A 15,769-nucleotide genomic window follows, 5' to 3' on the forward strand; every position below is an offset into this window, starting at 1 on the left:
CATCCGTAGTGAGGTTAACTTACATCACTTGGTTGAGGACGTCTCTGCCAGGTTTCTCCACTGTAAAGTATTATTTCTCTTTGTTTATCATTATATTTTCCCCACTAATTTTAGCAACCTTTGGTGACACTTGCCAGTCACAATTATTTATGGTGTTTCCAAATGGTGATATTCAATTTCTGTTCATTACTTCTACTTTTGTTAATTGGAATTCCACTGTAAGAAAGAGTTTTCCATTTGCCTCTATTCACATTTAATTTTTTTAAAAAAATCAGTAAAACAGAGCCAGAACAATGTCCCTCCAAAGCTCACTGGTGCTCTATAGCCCCAAATTTCCTTTCTTGTGTTAAAAATTCTCAGATGCTTCATGCCCTCCAGAATAGGAAGTAAAACTCCAAGTTCACACCACCTGACAGTGGTCATAAGCACAAGTCTTTGGAGAGCAAAAGATAAGCACACTTACATTTTCTTTCCTTCTCCCTCCACCCCTGCACCTTTTTGATCAAGTCTTATCATTACCCTGAGTACAGCAGCAGGGTTAAGTAGAGAAAACATTCAAGAATCACTGAGCCTGGAAAAATGCACATGAAATATTTATGTTTAATTCTCCCTGAAGAATGTGGTTTTTAATGAACAGGAACAAAATCACAAATGCTACAGTGTTCTAAAAGATTTTCACTTGCACACCAGACCCCTGGCCAAACTTGCTGTGCCCTTGAAGTTCATCTAGTATCTGCTTCTCTGGCCTCAGGCCCCCTCCTCCTTTGCCAGGAATGTCCCTCAAGGGCCCTTATCTGGGCTGCTCCTGGCTGGTGTCACCAGCTGACAGAGCCAATATTATTGTAGAGTTCCGAGTCTGCACAGTCCTAAAAAAATGAAGGAATAAAACATTTTTTTCAGCTAGCTATTTGTTCCTGTTATCCATGGCTGAGTAACAAACCAACCCAAAACTTCTTAGTATAAACAACAACCATTTTATTATGTTCATGGACTTGGGATCAAAGATGCATACTGGGTACGGTGTGGATGGCCTGCTGTGGTCCACATGGGGCCCATTTAATGGGTAATGGTCTGTAGTTTTCTCTTCTTGTGATACCTAAGAGAAGAGAATGGAGAACTTGGTGTGGGGATGAATATAAAGGGAAGGCTCCATGGAGGAGAAGAGAAGATTAAAAGATGGATAAAAACTAAAGTAATGGAGGAAAGAATAGAAGGTTTGTGGGGAGGGGAGGTGAACGGCATTACATAAGAAAAGGCAGGGAAATGGGGAGGAGAACAGTGACAGGGAACCAGAGCGCCAAGTCTGATAGGGGGTTAGCAGGGGTTTTCTCACATACATTCCCATCCCAGGGAGCCCCGGCATGCACCCCAGCTCTGGGGTCCCTGTTCTAGGGCGCCACCAGAAGCTAACCACGCCTGTGTCTGTTTGATTCTCCACAGCTCCCCTTTGCTGAAGGCCTGTATCATTTTTATCACAATGGTCTGGCAAAGGCCAAGAGGAGACGCAGCCTGCCCCATCATCATCAGCTGGAGAGAGACCCCAGGGTGAGTTTTCCTGGAAACCTGCCTTCTAACCTCTGCTGCCACAAATGAGCCCATTGTGGGGGTGTACAAGGGAGCAGGCAGGAATTTTGAAGTTAAGGCACTTGACGTGTAGGCCAAATGGATCCCTTGCAGAGTGGTCCTGGGGACTCTGACTCTGCTCCTCTGTCTTACGCGTAATAATTAAACCCTCGATCGGCCAGAGGTGGGGGTGTAAACAGGAGTACCACCTCTTTTCTGGCTTTTTCTCCTGCATTACCGCGTGAGGACTGCTGGTTAACCGGGGACATACTTTGGCCTGCGAAGGATGGGAAGACACCAAGCAGTTTAATAAGTCATTTTATGGACGGTTTCTACTGGTGAATCCACATACTCTGAGGAGACTGCCATGCCCCATATGGCCAGTGAGCGATCAGCTCACAATAGGCAGTGGGCTTCTCCGTGTCCAAGCATGACTGAAGCCACAAGACCTGCTCGGCCCCTCTTCCCACACTGTTCTTTCTAAGTCACCGCGTGCCCCATGTCTTCTGGATGCTCATGACCCCCACTTTTACCTCCAATCTTTACCTTCAGCAGCTCTCATTTTCTACTCCCTTTCCCCTCAGAAACCTAAATTCAACTTTCTTGTAACCAAACTTATCATCTTGGCCATAAAGCAGCTCCTTTTCCAGTGTTCCCACTTCCTGTTTTCTCAGAATAAGAACTTTGGGCGTCGTTGAATCCTGACTGTCCCCACCTCCTCTGCCCTCCCCACACTCATTCAACTGGGAGATTCTGATTTCTCATATGCAATTCACCAAGAGGGAAATGGATAACCCGGGCAGTTTTCTCTCTGTACACTGAAGGCTTCATACCCTCTTCCCCAGGACTTGGGTGACAGTGGATGTGAAGAGGGTCAGACGTTTGAGTTAGAGGTTTAACATGAGGCTCCTTTGGAGCTGATGGAATCCGGAATCATTCATGTGGGGCTTTTCATGTGAACGTTTGACTGGGTTTAATGTGGCCTTTAATTAGGAACGCAGATGAAACAGACTCCCCCGCAGATCACCAACTGACAGGCCACAGGCAATTTTCCTTTAACTCCTCAACCCAGGGGATCCCGCATTCCCTAGAGTGAAAATACTGCTCTGAGAAGCCACTTTATCTTTGCTTTTGCAGTAAGATCCAAGCTGCCGGTGCTGTCAGCCCATGCCCAGCATTAGTAAAGGGTCTGTTGTAGAAGTTGGCACCATTACCTAAGGGAGGAGCTCTCCTTTCTGTCATCACAGCCTTGGCCTGGCTGTATCAGTTCAGTGTCTGGGGATGCCCTTGAGAAGCCCTGGACAGGGATGCTGCCTGTTTCACCTGTGGACCCAGAGTGGGTACCAGCAGACAATGACCACTCTGGGGCAAGTGACACTGGTTTTCCCTGTGCTTCCTACCTGCCCCATGATCTTACCCTTTATGGCCAATTTTTTTACTTTTATTTATATAATTCTTAAAAGTTCCTTTGGTTTCTTTTCTTCCACAATTAAACACATTGCCCCGAGATCATTCAGAGAAGCACATAAAAGAAATTGAGGCAGAAGGAAAGTGGTGCTTAAAAGGCTTGGATAGGGAAAGAGAACCAAGGAACAGTGAAACTAAGAAGCCATTGTTTGGTTCAGAGAGACTCCCCAGGCCCATTAGATTAAGATTTTCTTATTTTTGCACTTACTTGAAATGATCTTTGAAATGCTGATTCTTGAAGTGTAGAGTGGTGTTTACGAAAGAGAAGGAAAGATGGGATGGATAATAAGGAAGGAAATCATGTATTGGTGATTCTAATCATTTGTCTTTCTCCTCAAAATAGTATCTATTTTAACCAAAAGGAGCATCCAGTCCCCATTGCCCATTATAAGGTCCCGGTAGCCATCTGCCTCTACCTGGTGGGGGTATCCATGTACCTGCCCACAAAGACCAAGAGAAGAGAGCAGCAAAACTAAGGTCGTAAATCTCCCGTACCTTTTATCTGCCTTCTCATCAAGGTTAAATGTCAGGGCTGCTGTCAATAATAAAACCATTTTAGGAAAAGAAATAAAGCATAAAACCTCATAATTCTTTGCAAAATGAAAAAAAAAACCCCAAGAAACAAAAAGCCCTGCTAGTAATGACTGCCTTGTTCCAAAAAACACATTAGATTAAGGCCTCAGTCTTTCTTGCAGGGTGTTCTTGTGGTCACCTAATTTTGGCATCGGCTGACAGGAATCGGGTGGCTGCTCTTAAACAAAAAGCATTGATGATGAACCGTACAACAGCAGTGTTATGAAGATTCTGGAAGCCCTGTGGGTTTCTAGACCTTAAACTAAGGGCAAATATGTCGAGTTAGGATACCTCAACGTGGGGTTACCCAAGCACATTCAAACAGGTTTCAAAAAGAGAAGTAAATAGACATATAGAGAGGAAAGGGGAAGGATCAGGTAGTTGAAAAGGATCCTTTGTCTCTTGCACAGACGTTGCTAGTTAGTTTTCATGAATCGAGATCTTAAGAGCAAGTTGTTTTATCCTCCTCTGAAACATGTTGTCTCCTAGGCTTATCAGCTTTAATCATGCTCGCAGCCCCAGCTTCCTTCTCCCCCTGTCTCTGCATTACTTCCTGGCCTCTCTCACTAGCTGTCCCCTGGCTTGTGAACGACAATACAGAGCCCAAGGAGCCACGTACATAAGTCCGGGAGGGTTTCAGCTTCTATAGACTCTCGGGGCTCAATCTACCTAGGTAGCTTTTTAGCCAAAGAAATTACCAAGATCTCCTATCAACCCAACAAATAGAGAAGAAAAAGATAGAGGACTAAGCTTACTTTTGGTTTTGTTTTGGCTTCAGAACAGAAATTTCAAGGATGTTTGTCCCTCATTTCACGACTAACTTTTATGTTTAAGGAAAAGAAGAAAACGACTAGAAAGGGATCACATGGACTTTTTGTCCAGGCCAATACAGGGCTGCTTTCAATATCTTTATATTTGTTCATCAATATTTAGGGCAATAGCTAAGAAAAAGATTCTGGTGCAGACTGTCTTAAAGGTATTCTCTTGCCTTTCCATTTCTTTCTGCTAAAAAGCCTAGAATAATGCCGTGTAACATCATTTAGATGCTAAAAAGCAAAAACTGTGTCTTTTTTATTTCTGGGTATCTTTGTATAGTGCAGCTCTGAGCACACAGTAGATGCTCAAAAAGTGACTGTCGAACGAATAGATGGATGGTTAATGATTTTTTTCAGAGCTTTAATCTATGAAATAATATTGTTCATCTCATCTTATGTTTTCACCGCTATTCTAAAATGTGCATCCACTAGGAAACAGAAGTATAGCCTTCTTTCTAACGCTTCCTTTAAATACATTCTTAATTGTGGGTAAAAACCCAATTCATTTCATCATTTTCAAGTCTTGTCACTGAAAATCCTATGAGGAACCAGTTTTTAATTTCCAAAGTCACTCTGTGTTTCTGATCATATTCAAAGTCACAGTGCAACCACCGTAGCAAGAACATGTTTGGAAAGTGTGTGGATAGCTAAAATAATTTGAAGATGTAATAAATAAATCCAAAGCTGAAATGAAATAATAAAACCAAAAATTCTTTCTCAGCATCAAGGTCAAGAAAAATAATCCATGTTCAAAACCTCTGTGACATTTGTGAAACTTTAGCTAAGAGCAGCATCAACAGATCTTAAAGTCAAACCTAACTGTGGTCCACAGTCTACACATCAAACCGCATACGTTCTACAAGTTCTTGAAAAGCTGCTGGGGAATAGATTTATTTAAGACATTTGTTTCACAGTCCTGTTGAATCATATCTGCTCATCTGACATAGAGAGCATTGAAATGAAATACGTTCAGAGACATAAAGACTCACATCGTTCAATAACACCCACCAGTTATATGGAAGCCAGATAATTTAACAAAAAATAACCTGAACGTCATTTGTTGCGAGAAGTTATATTTGATTCAAGAATTACAAACGTTTATTTCCTTTTCTCAGCAATGCTACTAGACGATCCAATTATCCCTTGGAATCATTTTTTTTTAAACATCTTTATTGGAGTATAATTGCTTTACAATGGTGTGTTAGTTTCTGCTTTACAACAAAGTGAATCAGTTATACATATACATATGTTCCCATATCCCTTGGGATCATTTTTACACCCGTTTCGAGTCAGAAACTCCTATCGGTCCACTGAAACCTTTTCTCAGTTCCCCGGTCTCAAAGAATGTTTCATGTTTCCTCTGTGTTCTGTACACAGGAGCTGTATCTTCCTAGCTTCTTCCTCATCCAGGTGTATTCACATGTCTTATGACCATAGGTATCAGCATATGATCACATAGTGATTCACTTTTGTCCTTTAAAGGTCTATTCTGAGGGTATTTGTGAGTTTTCAGGGTGCTCCAAAAACCCACAAAAGTTAGCTTCACTGGACAGTCTTCAAAAATCTCACAGAACGATACAATCTAAACAAAAAAGAATTTTGCCTATTCTTTAAAACTAACTGGACATGACTGGTGTGATCTGTTTGTAAAAATCTGAATAATGAGTGAATCAGGCTTCCTTTGTCCATGGGACTTAATAATACAATAATTGATATCATTTTTTTAATGGATTCATTATCATAGCTGAAACTCAGGTGGTTGACAGAAGCTGGGAATGGCTTGTAATTGCTTTGGGTCCTTCAGCAGTTCAAACAAGCAAAGAAATTCATTTACCTTCTTCCTCCACAAGTTACATGAAATTTTGTCATAATCGCTAAGCTCTTAGCTTCCAATCGTTTTCAAATACCTAACATCAGTCACAGTAATTTGTAATGATAAGGACAACCCACTTGATGTATTGTGTCCTCCCTTGGATTAATATTAGATAACTGTTTGATCACAGTCGTCCCTCAGTTTCCACAGAGAATTGGTTCCTGGACCCCCGCGAATACCAAAATCGCAGATGCTCCAGTCCCTTATGTAAATGGCATTGCGAAGTTGGCCCTCCGTATCCGCGGGTTCCACGTCTGCGGATACGGACGGCTGACTGTACTTCGATTAAAATTTGGAGCAGAGAAGAAAAAACACAATTATGTTCTGGAAAATCTACTTTCAAATAGAAAATGTCGTGGAGAAAAACGCCTTCCCTCACTTTTTGTTTTGGTTTTGACCAAACCTTCCTCCAGTGGGTGTGTCCTCTCCTTACGTCACAGTGACGTATGAGAGTCTCAGCCTGCGGGACTGGTAAAAATAGAAATTAGATCATTTTAGTGCCTTTAATAAAAAAAAATTTATAAGTCCCCCGTCCAGAAAAAATAGGTTGGTTTGTTTGGTTGGTTTTGATTTTTATACCTTATTAAAAGGTTTTGTTTCTCTTCCCAGACCGGGGAACAAACCCGTGTTCCCTGCTTTGGCAGGCAGACTCTCAACCCCTGCGCCACCAGGGAAGCCCTAATAGATTGTGTTTTAGTCTCATACTTAACTCTAAAATGGTGAGGTTTGAGGTTTTGAGATACTGCTCTAAGAAATGTATAGAAATCCCCTAATTTATCTTCTGAATGTCTTCTTTAGGGAAAAAAAGAAAGCCGATAGATTTAATTATATTTTACTTATTTAGAAACACAGACATGGTGAGTTTATTATAAATCGTATAGCAAAGACAATAGTATTTTGAATTTCTGTAGAGCTTTTATTCCAGAGGGCATTCGTGGCTGCCTTTTCTTCGTCTTCTCCTTTCCTTGTAGCATGAGTTGGACCAACAGATGCTATTCCATCTTGAAATGGAGGTAACAAAGAGGTTGACGTGTGCCTGAGTCACACATGAGTTTGAAAGCCCAAAACAGCAGTTCGGGTCCCCAACAATGGTGACCATCTTTTCCAACCTGGATTTAGGTCTCTTGGTCAGACAAGGGAACAACCTATTTGGAATTGGGATTCTCACGGGGAAAAGACTGTCCATGATGCACGATCATAAGAGCTCGATGGTCCATGAATAAAGCCGTGCAAGTATAGAGTTGGCCAATGGTGGGGTTTGAAAGTGGAATGAAATTCCCTTAACTCTGGGGCCTTAGAGGCACAGATTACCCGGAATTCCCAAGAGAGACTCCTCCGTGGGATAACAAGGGTTCATGGGTGCATCTGGCATGTCTTTTGCAAACAGAGAAATAAACTGGGGACATATGGAGCAGAAATAAAGTGATGTTGATGCCAGAGAGCGCAGAATAAGATAGAGAAGGAGAGACAGAGGCACAGGAAACATTTAAAAAAAAATTATAAGGTGCGACTCAGCCCCAAACCCACCTCCCAACAGTTGTCATGTGACCCCTTCAGTGACCTGGACCTTTCCTGTTCTGTTAACAACTCAATTTTCTATCATAAAAAAGGGAACCACATTGCCTACCTTGAAGAGGCAAATCACTCCATAAGGAGTGCATAGCAAAGTTTAGCATCATTTCTTCCCTTTTCCCTCTGGTTTCCCTCCCTGCTTCTCTCCACCTTATTTCCTCTCCTCAAGAATCCAGCAGCAACAAACACACGCTTTTAGAATGTGTGTCTCAGGGTTCAAGAGGAAAGCTGCTTTACAAAAACTGAACTACAAATGCGAGTGAATACCTGTACAGCGCAATCCATTAGGAGGGCATTTGGGCTTATCCCTCTCAACGCCCAGCCAGCCAGCTAGTGACCCTCCACACATAAGTGAGGAGAAAGCAAGATTACACTCTGACATTTCTGCAGGAACCAGACCACTGAGTAAGAAGAGGCCAGAGGGGATCTCTCTGGGGCTTCCTCTCAGTTTAATTTGATGACGATTGTAAGACTAGTTCGTGTCTGTTGAATGCTGTTGTCTTAGTTTGGGCTCCTGCAAAAAGCAAACCCTGAGACAAGAACTTAGAAGAGGGTCACTTATTTGGGAGGTTGATTCTCAGATGCACAAGAGAACGAGTAAAATGGTGGAGGGAAGTGAGGAAAGCAAATAGAGTGTGAGATTTTTAGCAGGTCTGCATTTTAGGCAGCTGAGACTCAGTCCCACTGGGGGCCCTTCAGAGCTGTCCCACAAGGAAGGCGGTTGCCCGATGAGTAATCTACTAGCTCTGTCTCTCATTTCTGAGCTGATCTGGGATGTTAAATCCCTGGCACTTCCGAACTGACCTGTGCACAGGCTGAACAAGCCTCAGGATGCTGGAGAAAGTCCCCAAGCCGAGTGGCAGATGGAGGTGCTTGGTGTAAGAAGCTGTCGGCAGTGGCAGATGAACTCTTGCTGCAAATCCTACCATCCAACCTGTGCTAAGGATTTAGCAGGCATCATCTCATTAAACCTCAGATATCTCCTGCGAATTAAGTGGTATCAGATCCCCAGTTTACGGGTGAGGAGATGCGAGTTTAGGGAGGCTCATGACTTACTGACCATCCTGTGGTTTGTAAGGGGTCCTCACACTGCATGGTGCTGCTCTGTCACTGACTTAGATTTTATAAATTAATTTCCCTCCTCCTCTGCACAAAGAGAATAGTAGAGCAGGACGATTCCAAAGGAAACATTGATTCAATGCTTTGCCTTGAAGCTTTAAAATATAATTCAGACAAAATAGACCCAGAGAGGGTAAATGACTTCTCTGGGGTCACACGACCATAACTGATGGGGAAAAATAATAAAACTCACGACTCCTCGCAACACCAGATCTGATTTAAATAAAAAGCTAAATGAGGGACTTCTCTGGTGGCGCAGTGGTTAAGAATCCACCTGCCAATGCAGGGGACACGGGTTTGAGCCCTGGTCCAGGAAGATCCCACGTGCCACGGAACAGCTAAGCCCGTGCACCACAACTACTGAGCCTGTGCTCTAGAGACCATGCACCACAACTACTGAACCCGCTCGCCTAGAGCCCGTGCTTCGCAACAAGAGAAGCCACCACAATGAGAAGCCTGCACACCGCAACGAAGACCCAATGCAGCCAAAAATAAATAAATAAATAAATAAATAAATAAATAAATAAATAAATAAATAAAAGCTAAATGAGGATTGATACTGCTTACGGACTTGTGATTCTTTAAGACCTTGTTCTCACTAAATAATAACTGGATTCTCTAAATCAGAAATAGTGTAATGGGAAAATACGAAGTTACATCATTGGCTTATGTGATTTATGTGAATTCAATGAACTCAGCTATAAATAGAAAAGTGAAAAAGGAGGGGAAATAATAGCAAGGTGGGCACTTCTGCTCACGATTCTGCTCAACTGGGATATGCCCTGAAGTGGTGTGAATAAGTAGAGTCATCTGAGAATGCAGTCGGCCTCTTTCCCTCCGGACTCAAAGCGGAAGCAGTTCACCTTTCTGGGTGAGAGACTCCAGCGTTTAAAGATAATACTTTTGATGCAAAATATTTCCTAAGCGCGAGCCAATGTGTTCGTCTGCTGCGTGAACAATAGGACAGGACCAGGTTCCTGTGGAAGGAAATGCCGCACGTTTGTGATGTATTGAGGCACAATATATTGATTTCTAACTTCCTAAGAAATTTTCAAAGTTCATTTTGACCGTGCATAGTTGGCAATTTACCCACTTCAGAACTCTATCCCTGCGGTGTGATTTCTCTACAAAGAAGTAAACAAAGATGGTATCTTAGCTTGGATTTCCTGGAAACAGACTCTGAGGTGGGGAGTTGCATGTATAAAAGATGTTTCTAAGAATGTGGTGTGCAGTGTTTTCGTCTCCTGTGGTTCCCTCCATCCTCAAGCCAACAACACACATCAAATCATTCCTGTGCTTCACAGCTCTCTGCTTCCTCTTCTGCTTAAGGCTCCTGTGACTCTGTTGGACCCACCTAGATAACCCAGCATAATCTCCCTCTCTTGGTCTTAGCAGATTAGTCACCTTAATTACAACTATGAAGTCCCTTTTACCATGTGATATATCACATAATCATGAGAGTAACGCCAGGGTCTGGAGACCATGGGGGCCAAAATTCTGCCCTGAGCCTTGGTCTTTCTGGAAGAGTTGGCATGCCTCTAGGGTCAGCAGCTTTCTCCAGGCAGCCCAGCTCCCCCGCACTGCCCTGCTCCTGGGATTGCATTTAGCTCAGAGGGAAGCATGAATTTGCAGGCATACAACGCTGACCACATTTCGAGCCCAAAGGGTGAAGCTGAGAACCCACGTGGAGCAACTTCTGACTTAGCATCCCAGCTGGTGACCAAATTCATTTTCTAGACACCTCATCTTGGCTCAGCAAGTGTACACCTTCATGGGTTACACATTTTGAGAGTGACTTGACGGCATCTGGAGAAAGGAAGGTGTATTGCGAGAGGCAGCAGAGGAGAGATGCCTTCAGTGGTGCTCTAACCTGTGGGAAAAGCTGATCTGCCCTAATCTGCTCGTTTTATTATTCAGCAGGGAGGACTTTCTGTATCTCCTCTGGGCGCTGCAGATGTGCCTGGCTTCCTGCCTCAAAGAACTGCTGCCAGTGATATAATTAACTCTTTGTGGGGAGCAGGGGAGAAGTGTTTACTATGGATTCAGAAAGGCACAGGCAAATCTGCTAAGGAGTAAGCCAGGCTTTTTCTAGTTGTTGTGAGCATATTTTAAATGATCACTCCTGCTCACGCTGCCACGCGTACCAAAAGAGAAGGAAGGACACTCTGGAAGACACCCTTCCAGCAAGCCCAGGGATCTCCGGGGAGTCTTAACTGTCTTTGGGAGAATTCTAAGAAGCTCTAATGCAGAGGAAAGCAACAGGGAAAGAAGAAAGTGCTTCTGTATCATCTTCATAACTCACAAGATGATGACCCTCGAATGGTGAGCTGGCAAACTTTTAGGATTTTCTACCAAAATCTTCAATGTTTTTAAGGCAGATTTCTCCTGACCTGCCTTACCTCGTTCGTTTCCCAGCCTTCCCCAAGATGCAAAGGAAATGCCTTTAAATATCTAAAATGCCTCTATTATATCACCTAAAAATAAACATTTTGTGTACACTCATTAAACTCACAATATAACTCCATTATCTAGTTGCTTGCTAGCAAACCATTTATTTATTCAGCAAGTATTTACTAAGCTCAACTACACGCTGAGCACTGTTCTAAGTACTGGGACACAGCAAGGAACAAAACAGACCAAGAATTCCTCCCGTGAAGCTTATATACTAGTGGGGATGAAGGACAGAGACAAAATCCAGATGAATAAAGCAATTACATGACTGCTGGTAAAGGTGTTATGAGGATAAATAGAGAAAATTGTGAGGAAGAGGGAGTGGCAGGGGAGGGGTGTTATTTTATAAAAAGCATCCAGGGGTGGCTACTCTGGTAAGGTGACATTTACATATACACCTGAAGGAGGTAAGGAAGGTTTCCATATGGTTGTGGAGAAAGGGCATCCCCAGCAGAGGAACCAGCAAAGGTAAAGGTCTCGTGTCCAAGGGGCACTTGATGTGTTCTGTGAACAGTGAGAACACCAGGAAGGCTGGGAAGATGGGAGCCCGGAAGAACAGGGAAAGAAATGAGGTCAGCAAGGAAGCAAGACCAGAGAAGACATTACAGGTCAGGGTAAGGACTTTGGATTGACTGAATGAGATGGGATTTCTCTACTTTGGGGTGAATTATAGATGATGGGGTGGGCATGAGGGGTGCACTCTGGAAATCAGAGAGATCAGTGCAAGGTGATGGCAACTTTTCTGGAAGGACGGTGGAGAAAGGATGCTGGCTTAGACCAGGGTGGAAGCTGGTCGAGGTGGTGAGAAACAATATTTAGGAATATTTTGTGAAAGTAGAGACTTCAAATTTGCTGATTCTTTTGTTGACAGATTAGATAAGGAATGGGAGAGGAACAGAGAAGGCAAAGGTAACTCTAGAGCTATTGGCCTGAGTTATTAGCACATGGAGGTAGCATTTATGTAGATGGACAGACTGGGGGAGAAGCAGGTTGACTGGGAATGGGTAGGGGATCAAGAGAGTAGTTTTAAGCATGTTAACATTTGAGGGTTGCATTGAGCATCCGAGTCGAGAAGTAAAATAAGCGAAGGGATTTAAAAATTTAAGATAGAGTTTGGAGCTGGAGACATAAAGTGGGAGTCGCCCACACATGGATAGCACTCAGTGCCATGAGACTAGTTGAGATTATCTAAGAAATGAGTGGAACTAGGGAAGACAAGCTGCGTGGGACGGAACCCTAGGGCATTCTAGAATGTAGAAGCCTGGGAGAAGACTGGGGACCAGCGGAGGAGATAGAGAAGGGACAAATAATAGAGGAAGAGGACCAGAGTTCAAGCAAAGACTAATCTAGTCAATGTGCCCTACCTTGTTCACATCTTACCAGAGTATCTTGGCCGTCCCTATAGTTATTTCTTAGGAACCACTTAGAGATATCAATGGAATACACTTCTTCAGTTTTTCCATCTCTAGTCTATTTTTTCTGAAAGAGTATTGAACTTCAATGGTGCAAACATGAGATTATGAAATAAAAATGGTGGCATGAATTTTATCTCAACCAGACACTGCTGTATCTGGGCTGGATGGTGTCACATTCGACTCAGAATGGATAAGAACCAAGCTTCTAAAACCTCAAGCCCAACTAGGCAATATCTCAGAGCCAAGACCCAGTTCTGTGAGCTGCTGGGTGAAGTTACTGGGAAACAGCCTCTGTGTGACGTGGCAAGAGGAAAATCTGAGTTGGGCATTTCTTTTTAATGTTAAGGGACTATAAAAGCTGTGAGACAGATCAAGTTTGACTGTAGACCCGAAGGTAAGAACCTTAATCTGCAATTAAGAAATACAAAAATTCAAGCTGTGTTGATTCAACCTTGATCACATTTTCATGGATTTCAGAAAGATAGAGTTCTTTAAAATAATTCCCTGTTAAGATTCAATATCTATCTAGAAAGTAATTCCTCACTCCTTAAACCACTGCTCCAAAGTGAATTGTATTCAACGCTTAGCTGAAGGAGGCTATCGGTGTTCCTTAATGATGACATGAACAAATGGTTAAAATAAGTATGTCCATCTGGCTAAGATCATGTTTCATGAGACAAAGTTATGTTTGGAGTTGGATAAGCCTCAGAAAGTTTTTTAAAAAAACACTCTAAAACCCTCTTCGGCTATTTTTAAATTGGTTTAGCCATTTTCCTTTTGTGATGTCCATTGACATGTTTGTGATCACATCTTCATCCATAAACAAGCTTTGTGCTCTTAAATCTAAGTCAAGGGAATTTAGAAAATGAGCGGAATTGAATTCTTACCATTTCATGTGGTTTCAAACCCTTTTGGGTTGAGGAGAGGAAATGACTGAAGCCAGGTCTGGAAAAGAGTAAAAAGCAGCGAGACAAAGAGATTCAGGTCTGAATAACAATCCAATTGCTGGAGTTTATCTAATTGGTTTCCCATTATCTGTACCAAAAATACTGTGTTTTCCATCTTCTCTCTGGCAAGTATGTCCCAGTTAGCAATAAAGAACCAACTGCCTGAGAGAAAACAGGTAAGACAAAACAATTTTCTATTTTCCATTCCCCTTGAAAAGGAAGAGCAGCCCACCCCGTGTAAAGAATTGCTTAATGGATGTCAGTTTGTAAGGACACCTCAGAGAAATGACAGGAGAAAGCCCTCCCAGAGAGCAGAAGAAAACCAGAGTGGTTCAAATCTATTGTGTGGAAACAGACTCAAATAATTGCCTACAGGGAGAAAAGGAGCGTGAAGGAGGACATGCAGCTTGACGTTGTTTCTGGGTTGTAACACTAGCTCTGATACCAACTAGCCACATTTCCTTGACAAACCGTTTTATCCCCCAGTCTTCGGTTTCCCTGTCAATATAGTAAAGAGCGTAGAGTAGTTAGCCTCTGAAATGTCCCTTCAGGTGCTGATAGCTGAGATTCCAGGGGCAACTCTGAAGTTCCTCCAACTGGTTGATGTGAAAGCCAGAACTAAAACCCAGATTTCCCACTAGTTTGTGATCCTTCCTTTGCATATCTTTACTTTCATCTGAGAAATGGGGATTTTCTTTAAACCAATACTCTAAAGCGTTTGGAAGAACTAGCGTTTATGTTAGTATCCTCATCTTTTACAAGAAAATTTCACGTTGTGTGTTGTTCAAACTAGTTCATCAGAGCCCTAAAATTCCACTTCTTGCCTCAAGGGAAATGCTAGATGATGAGGTGGAGGTTCTTCATCCACCTCAAAGATAATAGGTTCTCTATCCTGTTTTATGAATTGGGATTTGGTGTAAGATTTCGTTGGGCAAGCTGGGTGTGATGGAGCAGAGGTATTTCAACTAAAAAAGTTAAGTTTGAAAATTAGTGATTTCTAATTAAGTTCTATTCTCCAACCCAGTCAATCAGTGTGTCAGATCAAGATCACAAACGCCTAGAGAGACTGGGCAAATAAGTTACCAGTTGAGGTGGGTTGGGTTTAAGCAAAGCAGTAACTCAAGCAAGAGGACAAATGATCACATTTTCTTCTGCCTCTAGGTGGGAATACAATAGGGAGTAGTGGGGACTGTGGAAAACCAGAGTTACAACCCTGTCAAAAGGAGGAAGCAGAACCTCTTCCTCAGATGATTGTCACCTCACAAAAATGGAGGTCCATGGTTGCCAGATATCCCAGTTTTTCAAGAAAATCAGAAAATGCCAACCTTTGTGCAAAATCTTTGTGCTTCTTAAAAGTATTAGTGACTAAATAAAAAATTCTTAACACGTGAAAAAACTGAAGAAAATCTGTCAGCAGAAGAGATTAGTCCATGGGACTCCATTTTGTGATCTGTCCTCTTCAACCTCCCAAAACAAGATGACTTGGCATCGGGCAAGTCACCTCTATGACAAGCCCCCGACCTCACAGTTTGCAAAGGTGGTCCGCATAAAAGTTCTTCCTTAAGGCAACCCCAAAGCATTGGGACACAATCCAGGCTCTGCTCTCTGGGGCCAAATCATTTCCTCCTCCATTCGAGAAAGCTCCAAACATTTGAAGATAGTTACCATGGCCCTGGACCTTCTTCAGTGTAAACATTCCTGGTTCTTTCAGATGTTTTCATTGAATTTGGTCTTATTTCCTGGCCTTCCTCATCACACCTCTCTGAACATTGTCTGAGAACTAAACAGACAATCCAGCTACATTCTGATGATGTCAGAGTAGCACTAGAATCTTATTTCCCATATTTTGAAAGCTGTTCTTCTATGGACATACCATAGGATCACTTTATCCTTCTCTAGAGGTCACGGATCTTATATTGACGAATACTGACCCTACAGCTAGACAGAACTTCTAGTTTCTGCTCAAATATGCTG

The 15,769-nt window shown here is 42.6% G+C and overlaps 1 protein-coding gene across 2 annotated transcripts in view; it reads left to right on the forward strand.

Annotated features, from left to right (window-relative positions):
* The window catches only part of PCSK2 (proprotein convertase subtilisin/kexin type 2), a gene marked incomplete at both ends in the record, with an annotated part of 214,342 nt that overhangs the window by 18,697 nt on the left and 179,876 nt on the right, over positions 1–15,769 (forward strand). The window contains one exon of one of the 2 annotated variants that reach the window (XM_082670978.1): positions 1,441–1,545. The exons of the other annotated variant lie outside the window; for it this stretch is intronic. Coding sequence (XP_082527104.1) covers positions 1,441–1,545 — 105 coding nt within the window. The remainder of the gene's footprint in view (positions 1–1,440; positions 1,546–15,769) is intronic. 2 annotated transcript variants of the gene reach the window in all.

This window comes from Grampus griseus, assembly GCF_964374135.1.
Source record: "Grampus griseus genome assembly, chromosome: 14".
In the NCBI taxonomy this organism is placed as follows: Eukaryota; Metazoa; Chordata; class Mammalia; order Artiodactyla; family Delphinidae; genus Grampus; species Grampus griseus.